Source organism: Oncorhynchus gorbuscha, linkage group LG09, assembly GCF_021184085.1.
Source record: "Oncorhynchus gorbuscha isolate QuinsamMale2020 ecotype Even-year linkage group LG09, OgorEven_v1.0, whole genome shotgun sequence".
NCBI lineage: Eukaryota > Metazoa > Chordata > Actinopteri > Salmoniformes > Salmonidae > Oncorhynchus > Oncorhynchus gorbuscha.
In genome coordinates this window covers 66391127-66411096 of record NC_060181.1, presented here as the reverse complement: position 1 = coordinate 66411096, position 19970 = coordinate 66391127, and the positions used below count along the sequence as shown (strand labels likewise).

At 44.7% G+C, this 19970-nt stretch overlaps 3 protein-coding genes and 1 pseudogene across 4 annotated transcripts; 2 read left to right on the top strand and 2 right to left on the bottom strand.

The window, feature by feature from the left end:
- Positions 1–699: 699 nt before the first annotated feature.
- crygs2 (crystallin, gamma S2) lies at positions 700–3413 on the top strand. The gene is made up of 3 exons (XM_046361061.1): positions 700–783; positions 1516–1758; positions 2935–3413. Exons 1-3 carry the CDS (start codon positions 766–768, stop codon positions 3205–3207), a joined length of 534 nt encoding a protein of 177 aa, XP_046217017.1. The 5' UTR covers positions 700–765; the 3' UTR covers positions 3208–3413.
- Positions 3414–3752: 339 nt separating this feature from the next.
- On the bottom strand, positions 3753–12029 carry lcmt2 (leucine carboxyl methyltransferase 2). Its single transcript, XM_046364061.1, is given in 8 exon segments — positions 3753–4261; positions 5695–5776; positions 5812–5924; positions 6790–6970; positions 7101–7297; positions 7422–7474; positions 7476–7572; positions 12014–12029. Coding segments are annotated over 8 exon segments (1248 nt in total).
- LOC124043967 (ras-related protein Rab-5B-like) lies at positions 10502–16963 on the top strand. Of its 2 annotated transcripts, none has more exons than XM_046363161.1 (6): positions 10502–10623; positions 11932–12190; positions 12799–12950; positions 13154–13276; positions 13416–13509; positions 13678–16963. In XM_046363161.1, the coding sequence occupies exons 2-6, from the start codon at positions 12028–12030 to the stop codon at positions 13824–13826; spliced, it is 681 nt and encodes a 226-aa protein (XP_046219117.1). In that variant the 5' UTR covers positions 10502–10623; positions 11932–12027; the 3' UTR covers positions 13827–16963. The 2 variants fall into 2 exon arrangements, with proteins under 2 accessions (XP_046219117.1, XP_046219118.1); XM_046363162.1 differs by lacking the exon at positions 10502–10623 and adding an exon at positions 10633–10788.
- On the bottom strand, positions 16128–19724 carry LOC124043968 (annotated as a pseudogene).
- Positions 19725–19970: the final 246 nt, after the last annotated feature.

Here is a 19970-nt window from a genome sequence, read left to right as displayed (position 1 = left end):
AACCATTACAATTAGCTGTAGCACAGCCAAATTGTATAGAGATAAACTATTTTTGGCTAAGATGGGGGAGCAGATGTTGAACAATCACCTCCGAATCATTCATTGGCCCTAGAGGAGGAAGAGAAGAGTGATTGGCCTGCACGCTTGACATATTTTCATGCTTCTTGGTTGTATTCTAGTGTAATGGACCTTGCATAGTTCAAATGTCTAATGAATGCCTCCAAGTTCACCCACACACATATTTCCCCCATTTGTGTTTAGTTGAAGACATGAATACGCCCGAAGAGAACTTGTGACACTTTAAACAATGGGGGCACAATATCTTTGCATCTGGGCAGAATTTGGCACATTTGGTAGATTCTTGGCCTGAGGTGGTAGGCACATTGGGCATAGGCTGGGGTGGGGGTGATGGGAGCAAGCTGGCAGGGTGGCGTGTAGGGAGGGTGTGTGTTTTGGTGGATGTAGGGGGCGCGATGTGTTCGGGGGCAATTCAGCAAGCCAGCAGAGAGGGGGTCAATGGGCACTCTCACCATGCTGTCATTATGCCGTAATCCCACTTCACTTTTCTGGAAAAACTGAATAGCACTAGAATCACTGACTCCATTTTTTGGATCCCATTTTCATGACAAAGCGATTGTTCCACTCACTGTTTAAAAAAACTGGGAGGCTGGGTATATAAAAGGGCTTGGGTGGCAGGACCAGAGGCATCCAGACTTCGGGGAGACCAGCAGACCACCGCTATCTATCAAGCCTAGCCCACAAACAATGTTCAAAATGGGCAGGGTGAGTAACAGGGATATGGCCGCTTGGCTCTGGGCAATCACTGACTCCATCAGAACAGGTTCTAATGATACAGTATAGTGGGCAGGATAGTGATTGTATGGTGGCAGTAGCATAGCAGAGATTTTCTGTGGTGTGTTTGGTTTAGTTATGGGATGGCTCATTTTCATATTTTCTGTCAAACTTGGCTGATTTATCCTGCTGGCCATTGCCATAGTAATAACAATGTAATAGTATAATTGTTATGTTAGTGTAATAATACCAGTGTAATAGTCTTCTATGTGATGCCTGGTATACAAGTGGAGGGCACTATTACCAGACAGCACAGCTCAATCCCATCTGTGAGATAGAATGCTGGTTAAAGTTTGTCAGCACTGGTGTCCTGCAGAAATTGACATAATCTCTTGCCTGTCTTAAATACACATTTTTATTATAAATACAGTCGTCGATTTGGCATTCAAGTGCCATCAAAAATATTTACATTGGAGTTATTCTGTGATGGAAAGACTAACTCAAACTGATGAGCTTACCCACGTCTATGGCTTTTAGAAATAGCACTAGCTGCAAAGAAAGGCATCAGGAATGTGTTGAGTGATTGACTTGTTCTTTGGTAGGTTGGAAAAAGCAATTCATTGTGTAAAAAGGTACCTACAGTGCAGTGCAGAGCTTTTATCAAGCATATGAACCTAAGTTCAACCCACTCACTCCACTCTGGTCTCTTTTGTTCTCGTCCAGATTGTCTTTTACGAGGATAAGAACTTCCAGGGCCGTCGTTATGAGTGTGACAGCGACTGCACCGACTTCCATTCCTACCTGAGCCACTGCAACTCCATCCGTGTGGAGAGTGGAGCCTGGGTGGTGTACGAGAGGCCCAACTACATGGGCTACCAGTATGTTCTGACCAGAGGAGAGTACCCTGAATACCTGCGCTGGATGGGCCTCAATGACCGCCTCAGCTCCTGCAAGATGATCCACTTTGTAAGTCTGCCACTGCCTCAGCCCTTAGAGCATTATAGTGAACGAAAGGAGATATCATTATGTTTCTTCAATAACAGTATCTAGATGGGGTATGTCTGTTAGGTCTATGCTGAGCTGTCTGAATGGGGTGTACCATATGTTGTATTATAAACCGGGTCGTTTGGGTCCTGGATGCTGATTGGCTGAAACAGAATTTCAGCCGTGTGTACATCAGACAATATACCACAGTGATGACGCAAAAATAATTGTTTACTGTTCTATTTATGTTTGTAACCAGTTTATAATAGCAATAAGGCAACTCTGATGTTTGTGGTATATGGCCAATATACCACATCCCCTCTGGCCTTATTGCTTAATTAGAGCACAGAACACTGTACACTTCCCTTCAATGCACAGGGTAGGCTATACATTGTAGTAGTAATTTCATAGATCAACAGAAAAACCAAGAATAGCTATTAAAATGATAGCAAAAGGGGTATAGACAGGTATATGCAAGTAAACCATTTCTGACTGTTCGTCAGATGGGCATATTAGGCATCCAAATCCCAATGAGGCTAGGCACAGAACAGTGACAGTGGCGGTTCACCCAGGACCCAGGGCTTTGTCAAAGGAGTTCAATACCAGCATATAGCACTGAGCAAGTGATTGTGGCACTGATCGCTATTGGCTGACCTAGAGCTGGCAGGAAGAATCAGACCTACACTTCTACTGTAGAATCAATCAATTGTCCAACTATGGATGTGGAAATATTCTCTGTAACACAGGAAGCCATGAACGGCCCAAACAACAGCAGTGAAGAAGATACAGCATGTTCTAAAAATATATGTTTCTTTTCTCATGATGGTCCGTTCAGTTTCGGACCAATCTCAAGAGTATAAAAACATTGGATTGGTGATGGGTTGGTAGACAAATGCATTTTGGGTCAACCAGAACATCGACAAACACACAACAATACTTTACAAACCTTGTGTGTTACTAGCTATCCTTACATCCTAGCCCCCAAAATAAACCAGAAGTTGCTGAGTGAGAATCTCATCTCCCTATATATCCCTCCTCCTTCCCCCTTTCTCTTACCCCACATCCCCTCCCCCTTCTTTCCCAATCCCTTGCACTAACCCCTCGCCTCCACCTCCACTACTACCACCACCACCCCCCCATCCCCACCCCCCCCCACAGTCCTGTGGGGCCCAGTACAAGATGCAGCTGTATGAGAAGGATGACTTCGCGGGCCAGGCCTTCGAGGCCGCTGAGGACTGCCCCTCAGTCCTGGAGAAGTACCGTTGGAGGGAGGTGTACTCCTGCAAGGTGTTGGATGGCTGGTGGGTCTTCTACGAGCACCCCAACTACCGTGGACGCCAGTACTTCCTGGAGAAGGGAGAGTACAGGAAGCCTGGGGACTGGGGTGCAGTCAGTCCCACTGTCCAGTCCTTCAGACGCTTCACTGAGTGATCCTCCTGACAACAACACCAACCTCAACACCAACCTCAACCTCAAACCCAACCTCACTATTATCATACATAATATGCATAATATGGACTTTGAATAACCCTAATATTTATTGATTTTGAATAACGCCTATCCTATTACTTTGAATCCTTTGATTGTGACTTTACTGAGGTCTCTCTCCTGAAATAAAAACTTGGCTGGTAAGCAGATCTGAAAATGTTGGCGTTTTTGTGTGTGTCTGTGTCAGTGAATGTGTGAAGCCGGAAGGTAGAAGGTGTATTCTTTTGTCCAAAATGTATGACCCTGAACTGATACAGCCCAAAGGGAGATCAACTTCTACATGCGGAATTTATTCACTGAATAATTTGGTTCAAGCTATAAGGAATATCAAGTGAACTAATAAGACAATGTCATCATGACAGATGCCAAGATATCTTAATGATGCATAACAGCTCCAGTGCCAGAAATTTACCCAGCTTTCCATTACCAAGTCGTTACTTTACAAAAATGTCCTCACAAATAATTCTTCTAGCAACCATGTCTCATAGTTATAGAACAGGTTTCAGGTCTACAGTGATGGGGTGAGGGTTGTGATGAGTCACAACAGAGAAGCAGTTTCCTTCCCCACCAATCAGAGCCATCGTTGTCGACTGGTCAGAGTCGCCCAGGAGAGCCGAGCAGAAGGAGAGCCGAGCAGAAGGAGAGCCGAGCAGAAGGCGTGCCGAGCAGAAGGAGAGCTGAGCAGAAGGAGAGCCGAGCAGAAGGAGAGCCGAGCAGAAGGAGAGCCGAGCAGAAGGTGAGCCGAGCAGAAGGAGTGCCGAGCAGAAGGAGTGCCGAGCAGAAGGAGAGCCGAGCAGAAGGAGTGCCGAGCAGAAGGAGTGCCGAGCAGAAGGAGTGCCGAGCAGAAGGAGAGCCGAGCAGAAGGAGAGCCGAGCAGAAGGAGTGCCGAGCAGAAGGAGTGCCGAGCAGAAGGAGTGCCGAGCAGAAGGAGAGCCGAGCAGAAGGAGTGCCGAGCAGAAGGAGAGCCGAGCAGAAGGAGTGCCGAGCAGAAGGAGTGCTGAGCAGAAGGAGAGCCGAGCATGAGAGGCCAGGGTACAGCAGACTAGAACGGTAGGGCAGAGAGAGATGACATTTGGCACTCAGTGAATCCATTTTTAATTTGTATTTAATGTATTCAATGTCCAGTGTGTGTGTACATTGAATCCATTTTGTTTGTGTTGTCTGTGACGTTGTGTGCACTACAGTGAATATATGGATGTAATATAACTGGTCAAAGCCTACGGTACTCAGCGTCCAGGCTGAGCTCCACACTGCCCCTTTTGGTCAGATCTGCATAGGATGGTGCCCATGTTTGAACAACCCTTTGACTTAGCAGCACAATATCCTGGGCACATTTAGAGGAGGACTACATTGTCTGTAACAACTATCCATTAACTTACTCAATGTTAAACAATATGGAAAACGTCAGCCACTAGACTGTTTTCCTGTATCTGAGTTGTTGAAGCTCCACATCTGGACACTAGAGGGGGTTGGAGGTGTAGTCTCTCCCAGCAGAAGACTGTGGTGGTGGGCCTCAGTAAGACTGTATCCCCCAGTAGAACACTTTCTCTTACCCAACCCTCCACAGATCACCTCCACAAATCACCTCCACAGATCACTGCCCCTCCTTCATATGGACAGACTGAATGGGAGAAGCGAGGCTCAGCCCTCTATAGGAATCTGCAAAAACACATAGTCAAAGTTCTGCGGGTATTGTATTTATTTATTGTTGGCGGGCTATGTTCCCCACAGCTGGATAATGCAGGAGGTTAGAATATAATGTAATATAAAAACACCTCAGTCCAACACTGGCCATCAAGACAAAGGAAGTGGGCATCAATTGTTCTGCCTCTGCCTCCAAACACGAACACGAAGTTCTGACCTCTGAGGAAGAGATCGGAGAAGGCTGTTGAGGCATGATTCCTGCTGAAAACTGACTTAAAGGATCAGTGCAGACAAAAACATGATTTTCTGTGTTATTATATATATATATCCACACTATGAGGTCAGAATAACACACACTGGTTGAATCAACGTTGTTTCCACGTCATTTCAATGAAATGATGTTGAACCAATGTGGAATAGACATTGAATTGACGTCTGTGCCCAGTGGGTAATGCCCTTTTAGTGTAAGAGCTGTTTGAAAAGACTGCCTGAAATTTCAGCCTGTTTAGTGGAATGGCGTTTTAGCCTGCCTGGCGAAATTAGTTGATCAATAAGAAAGAGAGTTCCAAACCTCTCTGCCAATAATCGCAAGTTTTCTGTTTTCTCCTCCCCACTCAGGCCACTCCTAGCAAAATTCTTTCTTGAGAAATTGCTCTTTGCTAAGGAACTATTTTTGTTGACCATTTTAACTGAAAACAGTCACAGTAAGGTTACCCAGGAGTGATTTGATATTGAGATAAAAATGGCTGCATTGGACCTTTAAGATCTGTGTTTAAGAGTACTCACCCATGGTCAGAGTGTGCCTCCATCTTGGTTGAGGCGGGTTGCCACTACACGTCATTTTTTTCAAGGATAGCCTCACTGATGCCTGGCCATCAGGGGCAACGGAGTCAGGCAGGTTACATTGTCATCGGTCACTCTGAGGAGGGTTCTGATTGGGTTGAGTGGGCAGGAGCGGCCACCAAACACAGCTCCCCACCCAGGCACAGATGTTGCTGTGTGATACAGTATGACACCTGGGAGGAGAACAGAACCTGACCAGGAACAGATGTTACTGTGTGATACAGTATGACACCTGGGAGGAGAACAGAACCTGACCAGGAACAGATGTTACTGTGTGATACAGTATGACACCTGGGAGGAGAACAGAACCTGACCAGGAACAGATGTTACTGTGTGATACAGTATGACACCTGGGAGGAGAACAGAACCTGACCAGGAACAGATGTTACTGTGTGATACAGTATGACACCTGGGAGGAGAACAGAACCTGACCAGGAACAGATGTTACTGTGTGATACAGTATGACACCTGGGAGGAGAACAGAACCTGACCAGGAACAGATGTTACTGTGTGATACAGTATGACACCTGGGAGGAGAACAGAACCTGACCAGGAACAGATGTTACTGTGTGATACAGTATGACACCTGGGAGGAGAACAGAACCTGACCAGGAACAGATGTTACTGTGTGATACAGTATGACACCTGGAGGAGGAGAACAGAACCTGACCAGGAACAGATGTTACTGTGTGATACAGTATGACACCTGGGAGGAGAACAGAACCTGACCAGGAACAGATGTTACTGTGTGATACAGTATGACACCTGGGAGGAGAACAGAACCTGACCAGGAACAGATGTTACTGTGTGATACAGTATGACACCTGGGAGGAGAACAGAACCTGACCAGGAACAGATGTTACTGTGTGATACAGTATGACACCTGGGAGGAGAACAGAACCTGACCAGGAACAACTCTGGGTTCTATAGCATATATCTAGAACCCAGAATATTTCCTGGTCAGAACAAAACACAGTTTTTGTTGGAAAAATCAATGCCCCAATAGTACCATTGACCAAATCCATTGAACCCTCTTACCCCAGTCATTGGATGATTTCACACAGGCACATCTCCAGCCACCCGTGGCTCTGATGAGGACCCTGGCTGTAGTATCCTCTCTACCCCCCTAGCCTGAGCCCCCACTGAGCAGCACCACTCCGCGTGTCTCCTTCTGTGGTATCAGACCCAGGTAGAACTCATTCATATCCAGACACTGTTCCTAACCATGTAGACAACACTCAGCCCACACACTTAACAACACTTATTCAACAGAGGTAGAGTACATTTATATGGCTGCTTTAGGTAGCAGCAGTAGCTTTCAGTCAACCATACTTGCCCTGTTCAGGAACCTGTGCAGTCCTGTCTGGGTAGTCTCTGAGCGAGTGCAAGGTGGAGCTGAGCTTCAGGAAGTGGTCGTACATGACTCGACCAAAGGGGTTGTGGGGGCTGATCTATTCGTACATCACAAATGGCAACTTGGGGAGGAGCCTCGCAGCCCAGCCAATAACAGCATCCGACCAGGGTCAAGAGAATAAGTACAATTACACTTAATTCTAACATGGATACCAGGTATCCACCACCCTTACACACAGACACACATAAACAAACCAACAAACAAAAGCATGCACACGCATGCGCACGCACACAAACACATTCCACTCCATTCTCACATTGTGTCTCCATGTAGGTGAGCACCACTTCAGACAATAGCAGGGTAGGGGAACTCTAGATCAGCCCCACTAAGAGACTCTTCCACTTGGGGCTTCTCTCTCACATTCACCCCGAGCAGATGGTACTGACCACCATGAACGTAAACAGGGTCTGGATACACACGCAGTTGTTAGATGTATCACAGGCCAGCACTCGGCATAGTGTTCACACTGTGTGTGTGTGTGTGTGTGTGTGTGTGTGTGTGTGTGTGTGTGTGTGTGTGTGTGTGTGTGTGTGTGTGTGTGTGTGTGTGTGTGTGTGTGTGTGTGTGTGTGTGTGTGTGTGTGTGTGTGTGTGTGTGTGTGTGTCCATGCATGCATGCATGTGTTTATTTCTGTGTAGTGTAATACATAGTTTACCTGTGGGTTAGGATGAAAGGGTATCCAGCCACTATTCAGCTTTGTTATTGATAAGAGCAGCTTTACGCCAGGAAGTCCTGTTCGAACACCACCAACCCCGCCAGAGGCAGGTTAGCGTTTTTATTCATTCATTTTGTTCTGGAGGCAGATCTGCCCCAAGGCAGAAATTATGTGATTGGTTGCCCCAATGGTGAGGGTGGAGCTTACATTTCAAATGGGCTGCATGCTCTGAAAGGACATTTGACCAGCGCTTGTCCCTAACCCTGACCTTAACCATAACCCTTAACTAACCTTAATCTTTACCCTTACCTTAACCATTTTGCATTTCAACTTCAATGGGGTGACTTCAGTGTTGGTCGTCACTAGCTTCCACAGCCACAAAGTCATAATTAAAACGTAGGCCTAATAATAAAACAGGTGCATTTGCCGTTGGTAAGAAGCACCCGGGGAACAGTGGGTTAACTGCCTTGCTCAGGGGCAGAACGACAGATATTTACCTTGTCAGCTCGAGGAATCAATCCAGCAACCTTCAGGTTACTGGCCCAACACTCTAACCACTAGGCTACCTGCCGCCCCAGTCACTGCAACAGATTAAAACATTCTGCCCTCAACTCTACAGAAATGTGATAAAATCTGATATTCTGCTTCTCTAAGAAACGGACATGGCCAAGTTCCAACATTTCCAAATTATACAGCAAATGAGGGTGTTTTTGTTCCCATAAAAGGTAAATGGAGGGTATTTTCCAAGCTGGGGTATAGCGCACAAATATAACATGGCTCTGATTTATCAATAAAAGCATGCCTATATATTGTGTGCGACAGTTTGTTAAATCCTAATAATTTCTGGTGCACACAAATCCTTGAATCTCCACATATGGCAGAATTTAGTAAGAAATATACACCCGGTTGATAAATGAGGGCACTGGAGAGAGAGAAAGTTACTAAGATACCATATCTAAAGAGAGAGACAAGCGTGTTGTGTATGAACATATCCTCAGCTAGAACCCTCACAATCTTAAAACTCTCTACCATTGATGTAGTTGTAAACTATGCTGTCCGTGGTAAATAAAGTAAATCTCCCTATACTTAAAATACTTAAAAAATACATTAAAATACTTTCTCACAAAATAAAAAAAGGTGGGTAAACTACACCACTGATCTCCACTGTATATAAACACTGTATATATAAACACTGGTAAAAGCATTAGTTATGAATAGTCCATTTTGAGATTTGTGATGGAGCAGAGAGCTGAAAAATGCACTCACCTACCCAGCATGGTATATTTACTAGCCTTCATGCACACAGACCTCACCAGTGTCATCAATAAACACAATAATAAATTATACATTTTATTTTAAGCGTTTTTCAAGACACCCAAGGTCTCAGTCAACTTTATTGCTTCAGTAAAATCACATCAAACTTTTTTTTTAAAAGTCAGTCTTTTAGTTCACGCAGACGCTTCAGTTTCATAGTGTTTGGATCAGTATCCTCTCTTAAACGGAGAGAGGGAGGGAGGCAGAGAGAGAGGAAGAGAAGGAGAGGAAGAGAACAGGGGAGACAAATAGACTACCATTGCTGTTCCCTTTTCCTATGATGACGTTATGACTTGCAGTCTGGTGTCTCTTAAGTTTATCTAGTCAAAGTGCAATGGGTCAGAGGAGCATAATACATACAAACCACAGGAGGTTGGTGGCATCTTAATTGTGGAGGACGTGCTTGGAGTAATAGCTGGAGCGGAATTGGTGGAACGGTATCAGACACATCCAACACATGGTTTCCATGTGCTTGATGCCATTCCATTTGCTCCATTCCAGCCATTATTATAAGCCGTCCCCTCACTTTCACTGATCCAAACAGTCACAAAGCGTGAAAAGAGAGACACACTTGTTTTAATCCAGACCTCCCACACACTTCCCAAGCCCTGGCCAACCCTGGTCCTGGAGAGCTATATATATATATATTTTTTTTTAATGTAACTAGGCAAGTCAGTTAAGAACAAATTCTTATTTACAATGACGACCTACACCGGCCAAACCTGGAGGACGCTGGGCCAATTGTGCACCGCCCTGAGGGCCTCACAATCACAGCCAGTTATGATACAGCCTGGATTCGAACCAGAGTGTCTGTAGTGATGCCTCAAGCACTGAGATGCAGTGCCTTAGACCTCAAGCGTTGTAAGTTACATACTGTATCAACATTAACACACCTTATACAGCTTGTCAATGTCTTGATGAGAGGTTATGTTGAATCAGGTGTGCTAGTGCTGGGCTGGAACAAAAGCACATTCACAGACAGATCCCTCGGTATGAGGAGAATACACACCAACTCTGACATAAAACAACATATTATACTCTATACAGTACATTGTGAATGAATACCAGTGACATCACAGGATCAGAGGTAATGAACTGGTTTGGAATGCTGCTATAGACTGAACTGTGACCTACAGGGTCACGATCTCATCACCTATTGTGCATTTAGAGAAATAATGTGAGAAGGGAATGAGAGAAGGCAGAGAAGAGGAGACTTGTTGTTGTTCTATTGTTGTTGTTCTATTTTACTCAATGAAATATGTTGGGGAATTTTTGGGAGAGTGGGCACCTTTGCACCTGACGTGAACTAAAACGTGGAAGAATGCCGTTATCTATCCGTTTAAGAAAATCGAGAATGCGGCACTGACTGCGACTGCGCGAATTTGCAGGAAGCGTTAACAGTCCTTTTACCAGTAGATAAATTGTCAACAGTCAAGACTCAAGACTGGGATCTTAGATCGTTTTAGAGACAGCGCCGATACTGTCACTGGTATGTATTGATGTTTTTCTACTCCCCGTGTGTAGGCTACATGGGACGTGTATCCGCAAGGCTGAAAGAGAAGGGCGTCGAACCAGAGCTGGGGCCGAATTGACTCATCCGCATCAAAATGACTTGGCTACAACGGAGTCCATTCTCTACGGAGACGCACCAATTGTAAGATAAAACGGACAATACCTGCATAACTCCTATTCTCCAATGTAAAATAAAAAATAAAGCTAAATGCGTAGCAGGTAATTAACAATGGCAAAGCCACATACGTGGTTTGATCTCTGGTGGTGAAAGCACAGTCATTCCCCTGATATGACAATGGGTGTGTTCGAGGACTTAGCCTCATGAAGCCGACAGTAGACGAAAGTGGGCGAGTGAATTCGGGGGAGATGACAGCCGAAAGTCGGACAATGTAGTGGTATTACAACATTAAGGCTCAGATCAACATGGCAGAGTCAACATAGCTGCTATTGTTTATGAAAGTGTTCATGTATAAATGTCTAAAGAAACTTCTATACCCCCATATCACGCATTCACAAACTGGAAATATAACGCGTGTACAATTCATTGGTTAGAGTGGTCGCAAATATCACTTTTCATTTGTATCCCCTGTAGCTTTAGAATCCTCAAAGTTGGTTCCTGTTTCAGTCACATTCGGCCACGTTTGCGTGGGTGAAACAAAAACACCCTAATGATTGGTTGACAAATAGTGCCTTCTACAAGGCAGGTGATGCTGCATGGTGTAGTGGGTGAGAAGCAACTGTGGCGACTTCATCAAAAAACTGTATGACCTTTGAGCACAGGAGTTTTGTAAAGTTCACGCAGTCGACAAGTCGTACATTATTTATAACCATAATGAAACAAACATTGAAATGACAGCGCTTGGATACATGTGACAGTGGGGAGTGGGAGATCAACACACATCATTGGTGCGAATGTCAGACATAACCATTTTGTCCTATCAATTGTACCTGGAATGGTCGACACCTCCACTTGTTTGGACCATTCCAAGATTCCTACAGCGATCTATAATGCAGGCTAGCGCACCTCCTCAGCCTGTGTTTTATGTCCGTCACCCTAGATGTGTGGATGGGCTTTATTGCAGATCATGTAATAATCTAGTCATACAGATGAAACAATTACATTTACATTTACATTTAAGTCATTTAGCAGACGCTCTTATCCAGAGCGACTCACCTGTCCAGACTGAATGACACCTGCTGTCATGTGAGCCACTCTTTCCTTTTTCGATTACCAGTAATGCTTTACATAACAGTTCCCTCTATTGTCATTCTCTCTCATCTGCAGACAGAAAGAGAGGAGAGGTAGAGCAAGACTTCACATCCTAGAGATCCCTGTAGTCTAAGCTCCCATCACTGGGAGGCCCCACCCTCCACCGTCACCATGGCTACCAGAGGGAGTGGCCGGCCCAATAGCACGCTGCCCCAGACCAAGATATGCCAGTTTAAACTGGTCCTACTGGGAGACATGGCGGTGGGAAAGTCCAGCCTAGTTCTGCGCTTCGTCAAGGGACAGTTTGATGAGTTCCAGGAGACCACCATCGGAGGTGATGGGGGATGGGGAATAAGGGGAGGGGAGAAGTTGACGGGCACACTGTTGGCCCCAGATCACGGCTGGGCAACTCTGTTCAAATCAAACTTTATTTGTCACATGCGCCGAATACAACAAGTGTAGACCTTTCCGTGAAATGCTTACTTACAAGCCCTTAACAAACAGTGCAGTTCAAGAAGAGTTAAGAAAATATTTACCAAGTAGATAAAAGTAATCAAAAGCAACACAATAACAATAACGAGGCTATATACTGGGGGCACCAGTACCAAGTCAGTGTGCGGGGGTACAGGTTAGTTGAGGTAATTTGTACATGTAAGTGGGGGTGACGTGACTATGCATAGATAATAAACAACGAGTAGCAGTAGTGTACAAAAGGGGGAGGGGGGTCAATGTAAATTGTCTGGTGGCTTTTTTATGAATTATTCAGCAGTCTTTTGGCTTGGGGGTAGAAGCTGTTGAGGAGCCTTTTGGTCCTTGAGTACCGCAGCATAAGCACACTGTGCCAGATTTACTGGATCAAGTTGGGTTGGTTGTCTGAGATGAAAGGACTAAGTTTTACATCATGAGTTATTCATCCTCTCTCTCTCTCTCTCCCTCTCTCAGCTGCGTTCCTGGCCCAGTCTGTGTGTCTAGACGACACTACCGTGAAGTTTGAGATCTGGGACACGGCGGGACAGGAGCGCTACCATAGTCTGGCTCCCATGTACTACCGCGGGGCACAGGCTGCCATCGTGGTCTTTGACATCACCAAGCCGGTAGTCATCAGCACACCACAAAGATGCATGCTCAGAGCTAACTTTAAGAGTAAACAATTAATGTATTGTACTGTATAGAAGCTTTAGCCCTCTCTATCATGTGAACACAGCCATGTTATTTAAATGTTGCACTGTATCTGAGCCCTCTTTCTCACCTCTCCCCTCTGTCCCTCTCCTGTGGTCTCTATTTTGCCCTCCTGCAGGAGACGTTTGAGCGGGCTAAAGCCTGGGTGAAGGAGCTACAGAGGCAGGCTAGCCCCAACATTGTCATCGCTCTGGCAGGCAACAAGGCGGACCTGGCTGAGAAGAGACTAGTGGAGTACGAGGTACTGTACTCAACACTGACTCTTTAAGATGTTAAGGCCTTTACTATACAATGACTAATGCTTTACCACATTTGAATTCTAACTGGGGATTCCCAATACTGATGGATAGCCTTTTCATTATGTGTTGCCTGTCTGACAGGAGGCCCAGACCTATTCTGAAGACACTGGACTTCTCTTCATGGAGACCTCTGCCAAGACTGCCATGAATGTCAACGAACTTTTCCTGGCCATTGGTGAGCTCCCATCTTTTCCCAACAATCTAGAGGGCGACTATTGGCTTAATAAAAAACTTTTCCATGACCACATCCCATGACCAGGAAAAACTCCAGGGCATAGTTCAAAATAATAATAACAAACATTATTTTTGGCCTCTAACAAAGTGTGTTCCACTATCTCTGCAGCCAAAAAGATGCCCAAAACGGACACCCAGAATCCTACACACGCAGCGCGACACAGGGGAGTGAACCTACAGGATCCTGAAGCCCACAACACCCGATCCTGCTGTGGAGGAGGAGGAGGAGGAGGAGGAGGAGGAGGAGGAGGGAACTAGGACTGCTTCTCCACCATCCTGCCATCCCTGTTCCAAACCTCTGGGGTTGGGCAGGGGGACACCCCCTCCACCCTCCCTCCCTCCCATCCACAGACAGACAGACCACTATTGAGAGAAATAGAAAGAGGGGAAGAAAGAAAGAGGGAGTTTGAGTTGGACGGTTGTCTTTTATGAGTGTTTGCCTCACCAACCGAGGCCAGAGAGATTTTGGACAAAGACTGACAGACATGAGGAGGAAAAGGACTGTGAGAGAGTGAATACTTTGTATAGTATTGAGCGCTAATCGTGGCTGTTTTGCGTTTTGTCTGTCTTGTTTAATTTCAATCATGGTTCCATTTGATTATGCAATCGCTGCAGTGTCAGTTCTTGAGTGGCAGAGAGGGAAGAAAGGAGAGATGGAGCAAAAGGGAGACTGAAGGATGAGGGAATGAAAGAGTGAATGGGATGCAGGTCATACTCCCTTCCTGTACTATTCCCATTTGTGCACCTCACAGAGGGGCAGAGCTGTATTAAATGCCCTCTCATCACCCTCCTCTGGCATGAGCCCCAGACAACCTGGACAACCTTAACCCAACTCTGAAGCCTTGGCCTGGGCCATTCCAGATACTCCCCAGTCCCTACAGATAGAGTAACCCATGTTAGATGGCACAGGTTACCCACAATCCCCAAAGACAGAGGGAGGATAACCACAGTTTATTGCCTCTTCTAATGCCCTTATTTCCTCTGGTGCCCTTTATTTATTTGAATCCCTAGGCTATATTATTATAATTATTACTCCTTAGACAGCGGTGTTGTGAAACATCATGCTGCCAGTGCCAGTCTGGTATTATCCAGGCATCTCCTCCTCATTTATCTATCTTCCAGGCACAGATGTAGATGTACACTAAAGAACCCAGAGTCCAGTATTTATTTGCTGTTGGGACTGAGTCATGCTCTAGGCCATGTCTGTCTGGCTAGACGTTCACTGGAAGCCTTCACTGTTTCTAACAATCGATCCACTGTCTAGTGCACAATTGGTGATATCCATGGCCACAGTCTCTCCTGGTCAGTTTACATCGTCAGCAGAAATTCCTTGCCCCTCGTAGTGATAACTTATAGTTGGTATTGATCTCAAACCCTAGCCTGGTCCCGGATCTGTCTCCCTCTGCTCAACAATGACTATAGGAGTTTGCAAGAAAGCACAAGCAGACCTGGGACCAGGTTACTCAAACCCCTCTAGACTTGCAGTCCTGTAGGTAGGAAACCAATGCATCTGGTATCTGGCCTGTCATGTTGTGAATGCAAGGGCCACGATCTACATGATATGTTCTGCTGTTCCTCATTTGTCTTGTTTCTTACTGCTTAAGAGTTGATGTCATTGAAAACATTGTAAACAAACGCTTTTAACGTGACTAATGACCTGAGGCTGTTCAAAGCACTGGAGTGAGACGGCAAGCTTTGGTGACAGAGCTACTCAATCTGTTGATGGATTCTGAATTGACCCTTAACCCCTAGACATATTTACGTAGATCTGAACAGATCAGAAAGGTTAATGCATTATGATAGTTGCTTAACCTGGCCAAATAGGGGGATTATTTTTGCCATATTGCTTCCACCTCTCCAAGATCTACCTACAGGAGTGTCTGGTGTAGGGAAGGATCCATTTGGGATGTGTCCAAGGCTTAGCTAAGAAGAATAAGGCAGCTTACGAGGGGTTTAAAAACAAAACAAGAAGTGCCTTCTCCCATTTTCTTCCTGTGTTCTTTGTTTTGGGTTTACTTTGGCGTGTTCAATAGGCAGAAATGTACGTTTTTATTTAACCTTTATTTGATCAGGTGGTCACACTCAGACCAAGGTCTCTTTTACAGATGAGCCCAGAATGACAGAAAATATACGCAGCAAAATGCAAACAGAAAGAAAAACACACTAGCTAGGTTTCCATCCAATTGGTGCCAGATTTATGTGAATATGTGCGTAGGCTGGGCTGGTAGATTATATAATGGGATTATTATGGATGGGAGCAAGAATAATTGTTTTTGTTAAACGGCAGTCAAGCATCGATCATGTCACCACCCTCGATATTTATTGGAAAGGAGCATCAAGATCACGATGCGCTTTCACCACCCTGTGAAGTGAATCATATATTATTTCATCTGTAGCCTAATAAACTGCATGGTTTCCCGAGTCATAGTGGGAGGACAACACACCATATCGTCACGACTTCAAGTTTACTTCCACATAATGGTTATTATATCAATATTTGGGAATAAAGGTGTTTCCACCACCATTTCTCACATAATTAAGACACAAAAAAAGATCCCACCAGGTCGAACAAACAAATTCTGTCTGCATTTTAAAAAATTGTACCAAAAATACCTGTTTCCATCACAGCTGTCATCATTTTTTTATACGGTATGACATAACCCGCAAACAAACGGCGATGGTTGATTATTCCACAAATACGTTGCAAGAAAACTAAAAGCTGATTCACTTAACACAGTAGAGACCAAAGGAATTTCCAGAGTTCGCCATACCAGCTAAAAATGAAAAGTAAAGCATCTCCCTGGACCTCAACATGAGCTTGTAACCATTAACTCTTTCTGCACAATGTAATTCTGCTCTTTGTACAGTTGTAAGGAGCCCTTCTTGTCCAATACAGTATATTTTGTCACCTAATTTGATTTTACTAACTAGAGTACGTATATCATTACGCTGGAATTAGTCACTAAGGACACCAGTCTATGTGATGAGCTCTACTTAATATATAATAATATATGCCATTTAGCAGACGCTTTTATCCAAAGCGACTTACAGTCATGTGTGCATACATTCTACGTATGGGTGGTCCCGGGGATCGAACCCACTACCCTGGCGTTACAAGCGCCATGCTCTACCAACTGAGCTACAGAAGGACTCTACTTCATTTCAAAGCTAATTGTTTCATGGGCTGTCATCATGACTAATTGATAAGTCACTCATTCATGAACTCTTATTCTATGATCACAGGTTAGTGTAATAATGATGAAGTCCACACGATGTGGGAGAGACTCAAACTCCCCTCAGCTCCTCTGTAAAGTGTTGTTCAATAAAGATGTGCTCTTGCGCCATGTGTGCAGTGAATAGGAACTGAGGGCTTGTATCATAAATGGTTTAGTCCAGTTGTGCCACTTGTCTCTGTCATGTGTTCAGCTTGAAATATAGTTATTCATTTAGGGGGGGGGGGGCTTGCAACAACAACAAAAACAAACCACTGGTTTAGGCAGTCACAAAACACTGCATAAAAATGAACATGGGCCTGATCTCAGCATTTGTACAGGAGTAAAGATGTCATACACAAGGTACATGTTCAAAATTTATTTGACTATTTAGTGCAGGGTTTCCCAAACTGGGTCCTGGGACCCCCTTGGGGGGACGTTTTGATTTTTTGCCCTAGCACTACACAGCGGATTCAAATAACCAACTTGTCATCAAGCTTTGATTATTTGAATCAGCTATGTAGTGCAAGGGCAAAACCCATAACGTGCACCCAACAGAGGGCCTCAGGAATGAGTTTGGGAAACACTGATTAGTGTACAAACATAATCATGTTCTTTACACAGGTTAGCATTTTTCATCATGAATCTTGTTCTGGAGGCAGTTCTGCAGAGTGGTCACTAGCTGGCACAGTTACAAAGTCAAAAGTTGATTTTAAACCTAACCTTAACCACACTGCTAACCCTAATGCCTAACCTTAAATGAATACCAAAAAACTAGTTTGAGTTATCATGAATTTGTACAATATAGCTAATTTTGACTTTGCAGTTGGCCCTTCTAGCAGAAATCGCTCAGTTCTGCCTCCAGGGCAAGATTCATGAATAAACATCAACTTGCATTCTTTAGATGATATACTTGTTTTATGTTTTGTTTACAACAGCCCTTTTGCAGTTGACCCACACTAGAAAACGACCCGGTAAAATGTCTGAAATCAACATTTGTCCAAAATGTAATTATTTACAAAAACATAAATTAGACTTAAAAACATACATTTCCATCATGGGATTCTCCCCTCTCCCTTTCCTAATAAAACAGCTCTCTGTTGATTTGCAATCAAGAAGGACAATTGAAAGACAATATCAATATAAAAACATCATGAGAATCTTGTATATTTCACAACAGTTCCCACCAAAATTTGGGTCAAGTCCCAGCCCTAGTCCTCACTCTCCTTGTCGTCGACTGCTGTGTAGATGACCTGGTTCCTGCGTTTGATCCTGGAGTTGCTACCCGTACTGCTGTGGTCCCCCTTCTTCGCACTGGTGCGCCTGGGGATCCGGACATGGGGCTCCTCCCCCTCCCTTTCCCCTTCCAGGGGTGAGGAGTGAGAGGGAGTAGGCAGGTTGAGGGACAGGCCAGAGGGAGTAGCGGGGTCTGATTTGGGCTCAAGCATGGACAGGACCATGCGACTGGAGTGGGGTAGCTCTCCAGAGACTCCCTGAGTCCCGTCTCTCTCCTGCTTCCCCCGTCTCACCCTCAGGCACCACTGCATCAAGCCCCCCCCCGCTTACCCCTTTTCTCTCCTCCCTCCTTCTCCCCCTCTGTGGTAATCTCATCAGGGTTGTATGAGCTGGACAGGCCTGAGGTGTCAATAGGGTTCATCACCACTCTGGACATCATCATCCTCCAGCTCTGGGGCTCCTGTGCCCATCCCCCGACCTCAGTAGCTGCCCCGTGCTGCCATAATGGTAGATCCCATGAGGCCAGTCATGGGTCAGGAAGACATCCACAGGCATCTGGATCTCGTGGCAAAATAGGGGAGGCATGATGACAAATACGATACAATGGGGGGGACATAATATGATATATTAACCTTGTAAGTGGTAGTCACCTGTTTGAGTTTGAAGACATCAATGTTCCTGATGTGGTAAACACTGCGTAGAGTTTCTGGGATATGGAGGGAACTCGTAATGCCCTGTAAAAAAGGACATTGATTCAATGTTAAAGACAGTTGGGCTGCAACACATTTGCAGGGACAGGAGGATATATCTACTAGAGCTTTTTGACCTCACCTTTCCTGTAATCATGCCCTTTGAAGATTCCAGGCAAGCCACCTATCCTTACTCCTTTGTAGCGCACAACTGCAGCATAACCTGATGGAACACCACACTGTTATTATTAGATACACAATAACATTTTCAGGCAAGTGAAAACTGCTCCTGAATTGTCTGATGGGCAAGTTGCCTTGAGATGTCAATCTGTGGAACTTGTAATATGTGTGTTAACTTTGTAGCCAAAGTCTAAAGGTAAGGTCTTACCCACCAGTCCTGGAAGTGGTTGCAGGCCTCATGATTCCCCCCAATGAAGATGGTCAGGATCAGAGCTGTCTACTCTCCAGAGTAATACCTGCAAGAACCAAAACACAACCATCAGAAATACAACAGATTGTCCCTTAAACTAAAGGAACCATAAGTAGTACTGACAGGGTTGGGTTGAACACACATGGCTGTTGATTCCTATGGCATCTAAATCCACAGAGGCCAACAGATTACAACAGCTGCCCTTCAATGTACCTTCTGATATACTGTAGCTACAGTAATAGTTTGGTTTGCATAACGAGCTAGGGCGAGGGAAATAAATTAATGATATGATGAGGAAGACAACTACAGAATACAATATAATAAAAGTTAGCATATTTGCTCAATCATTTGTGTTGGTTGTTGTCGCTGGCGCAAGATATCATCTGTCAATAACTATCTGGGGTTGTAGACAGGTTGTAGCCTTGTCCTGTCGAAGAGACATGGTCATATCAAAATATACATTTTTTTTCTCTCCTTTTGCTATTTTCATTTACGACGTATCGTGATTGTGATTATGATTATGTTGGTTTGTTCCGTTCATCTCAACCAAAACGAATGAATCGAACATTTTTTCCCACCTCAGCCTAGTTTGCCCAGAGCGCATGCACAGCACATCCATCAAAGTAAATCGAGCGATGGCGTCATTGGTTGCACTTTCCACAATCAAAATAATTTACACAAAAAACGGACATTATCCCGAAACGTTGTAAATCGGACTACCACCACTTCTTTATGAATAAAACATATTTATATATGAACATAAATGCGTATAATAATCATATGTTTGTCGAATCACCCAAACTTCAATTTCAAATTATCTGCGCGTTTAGAACCA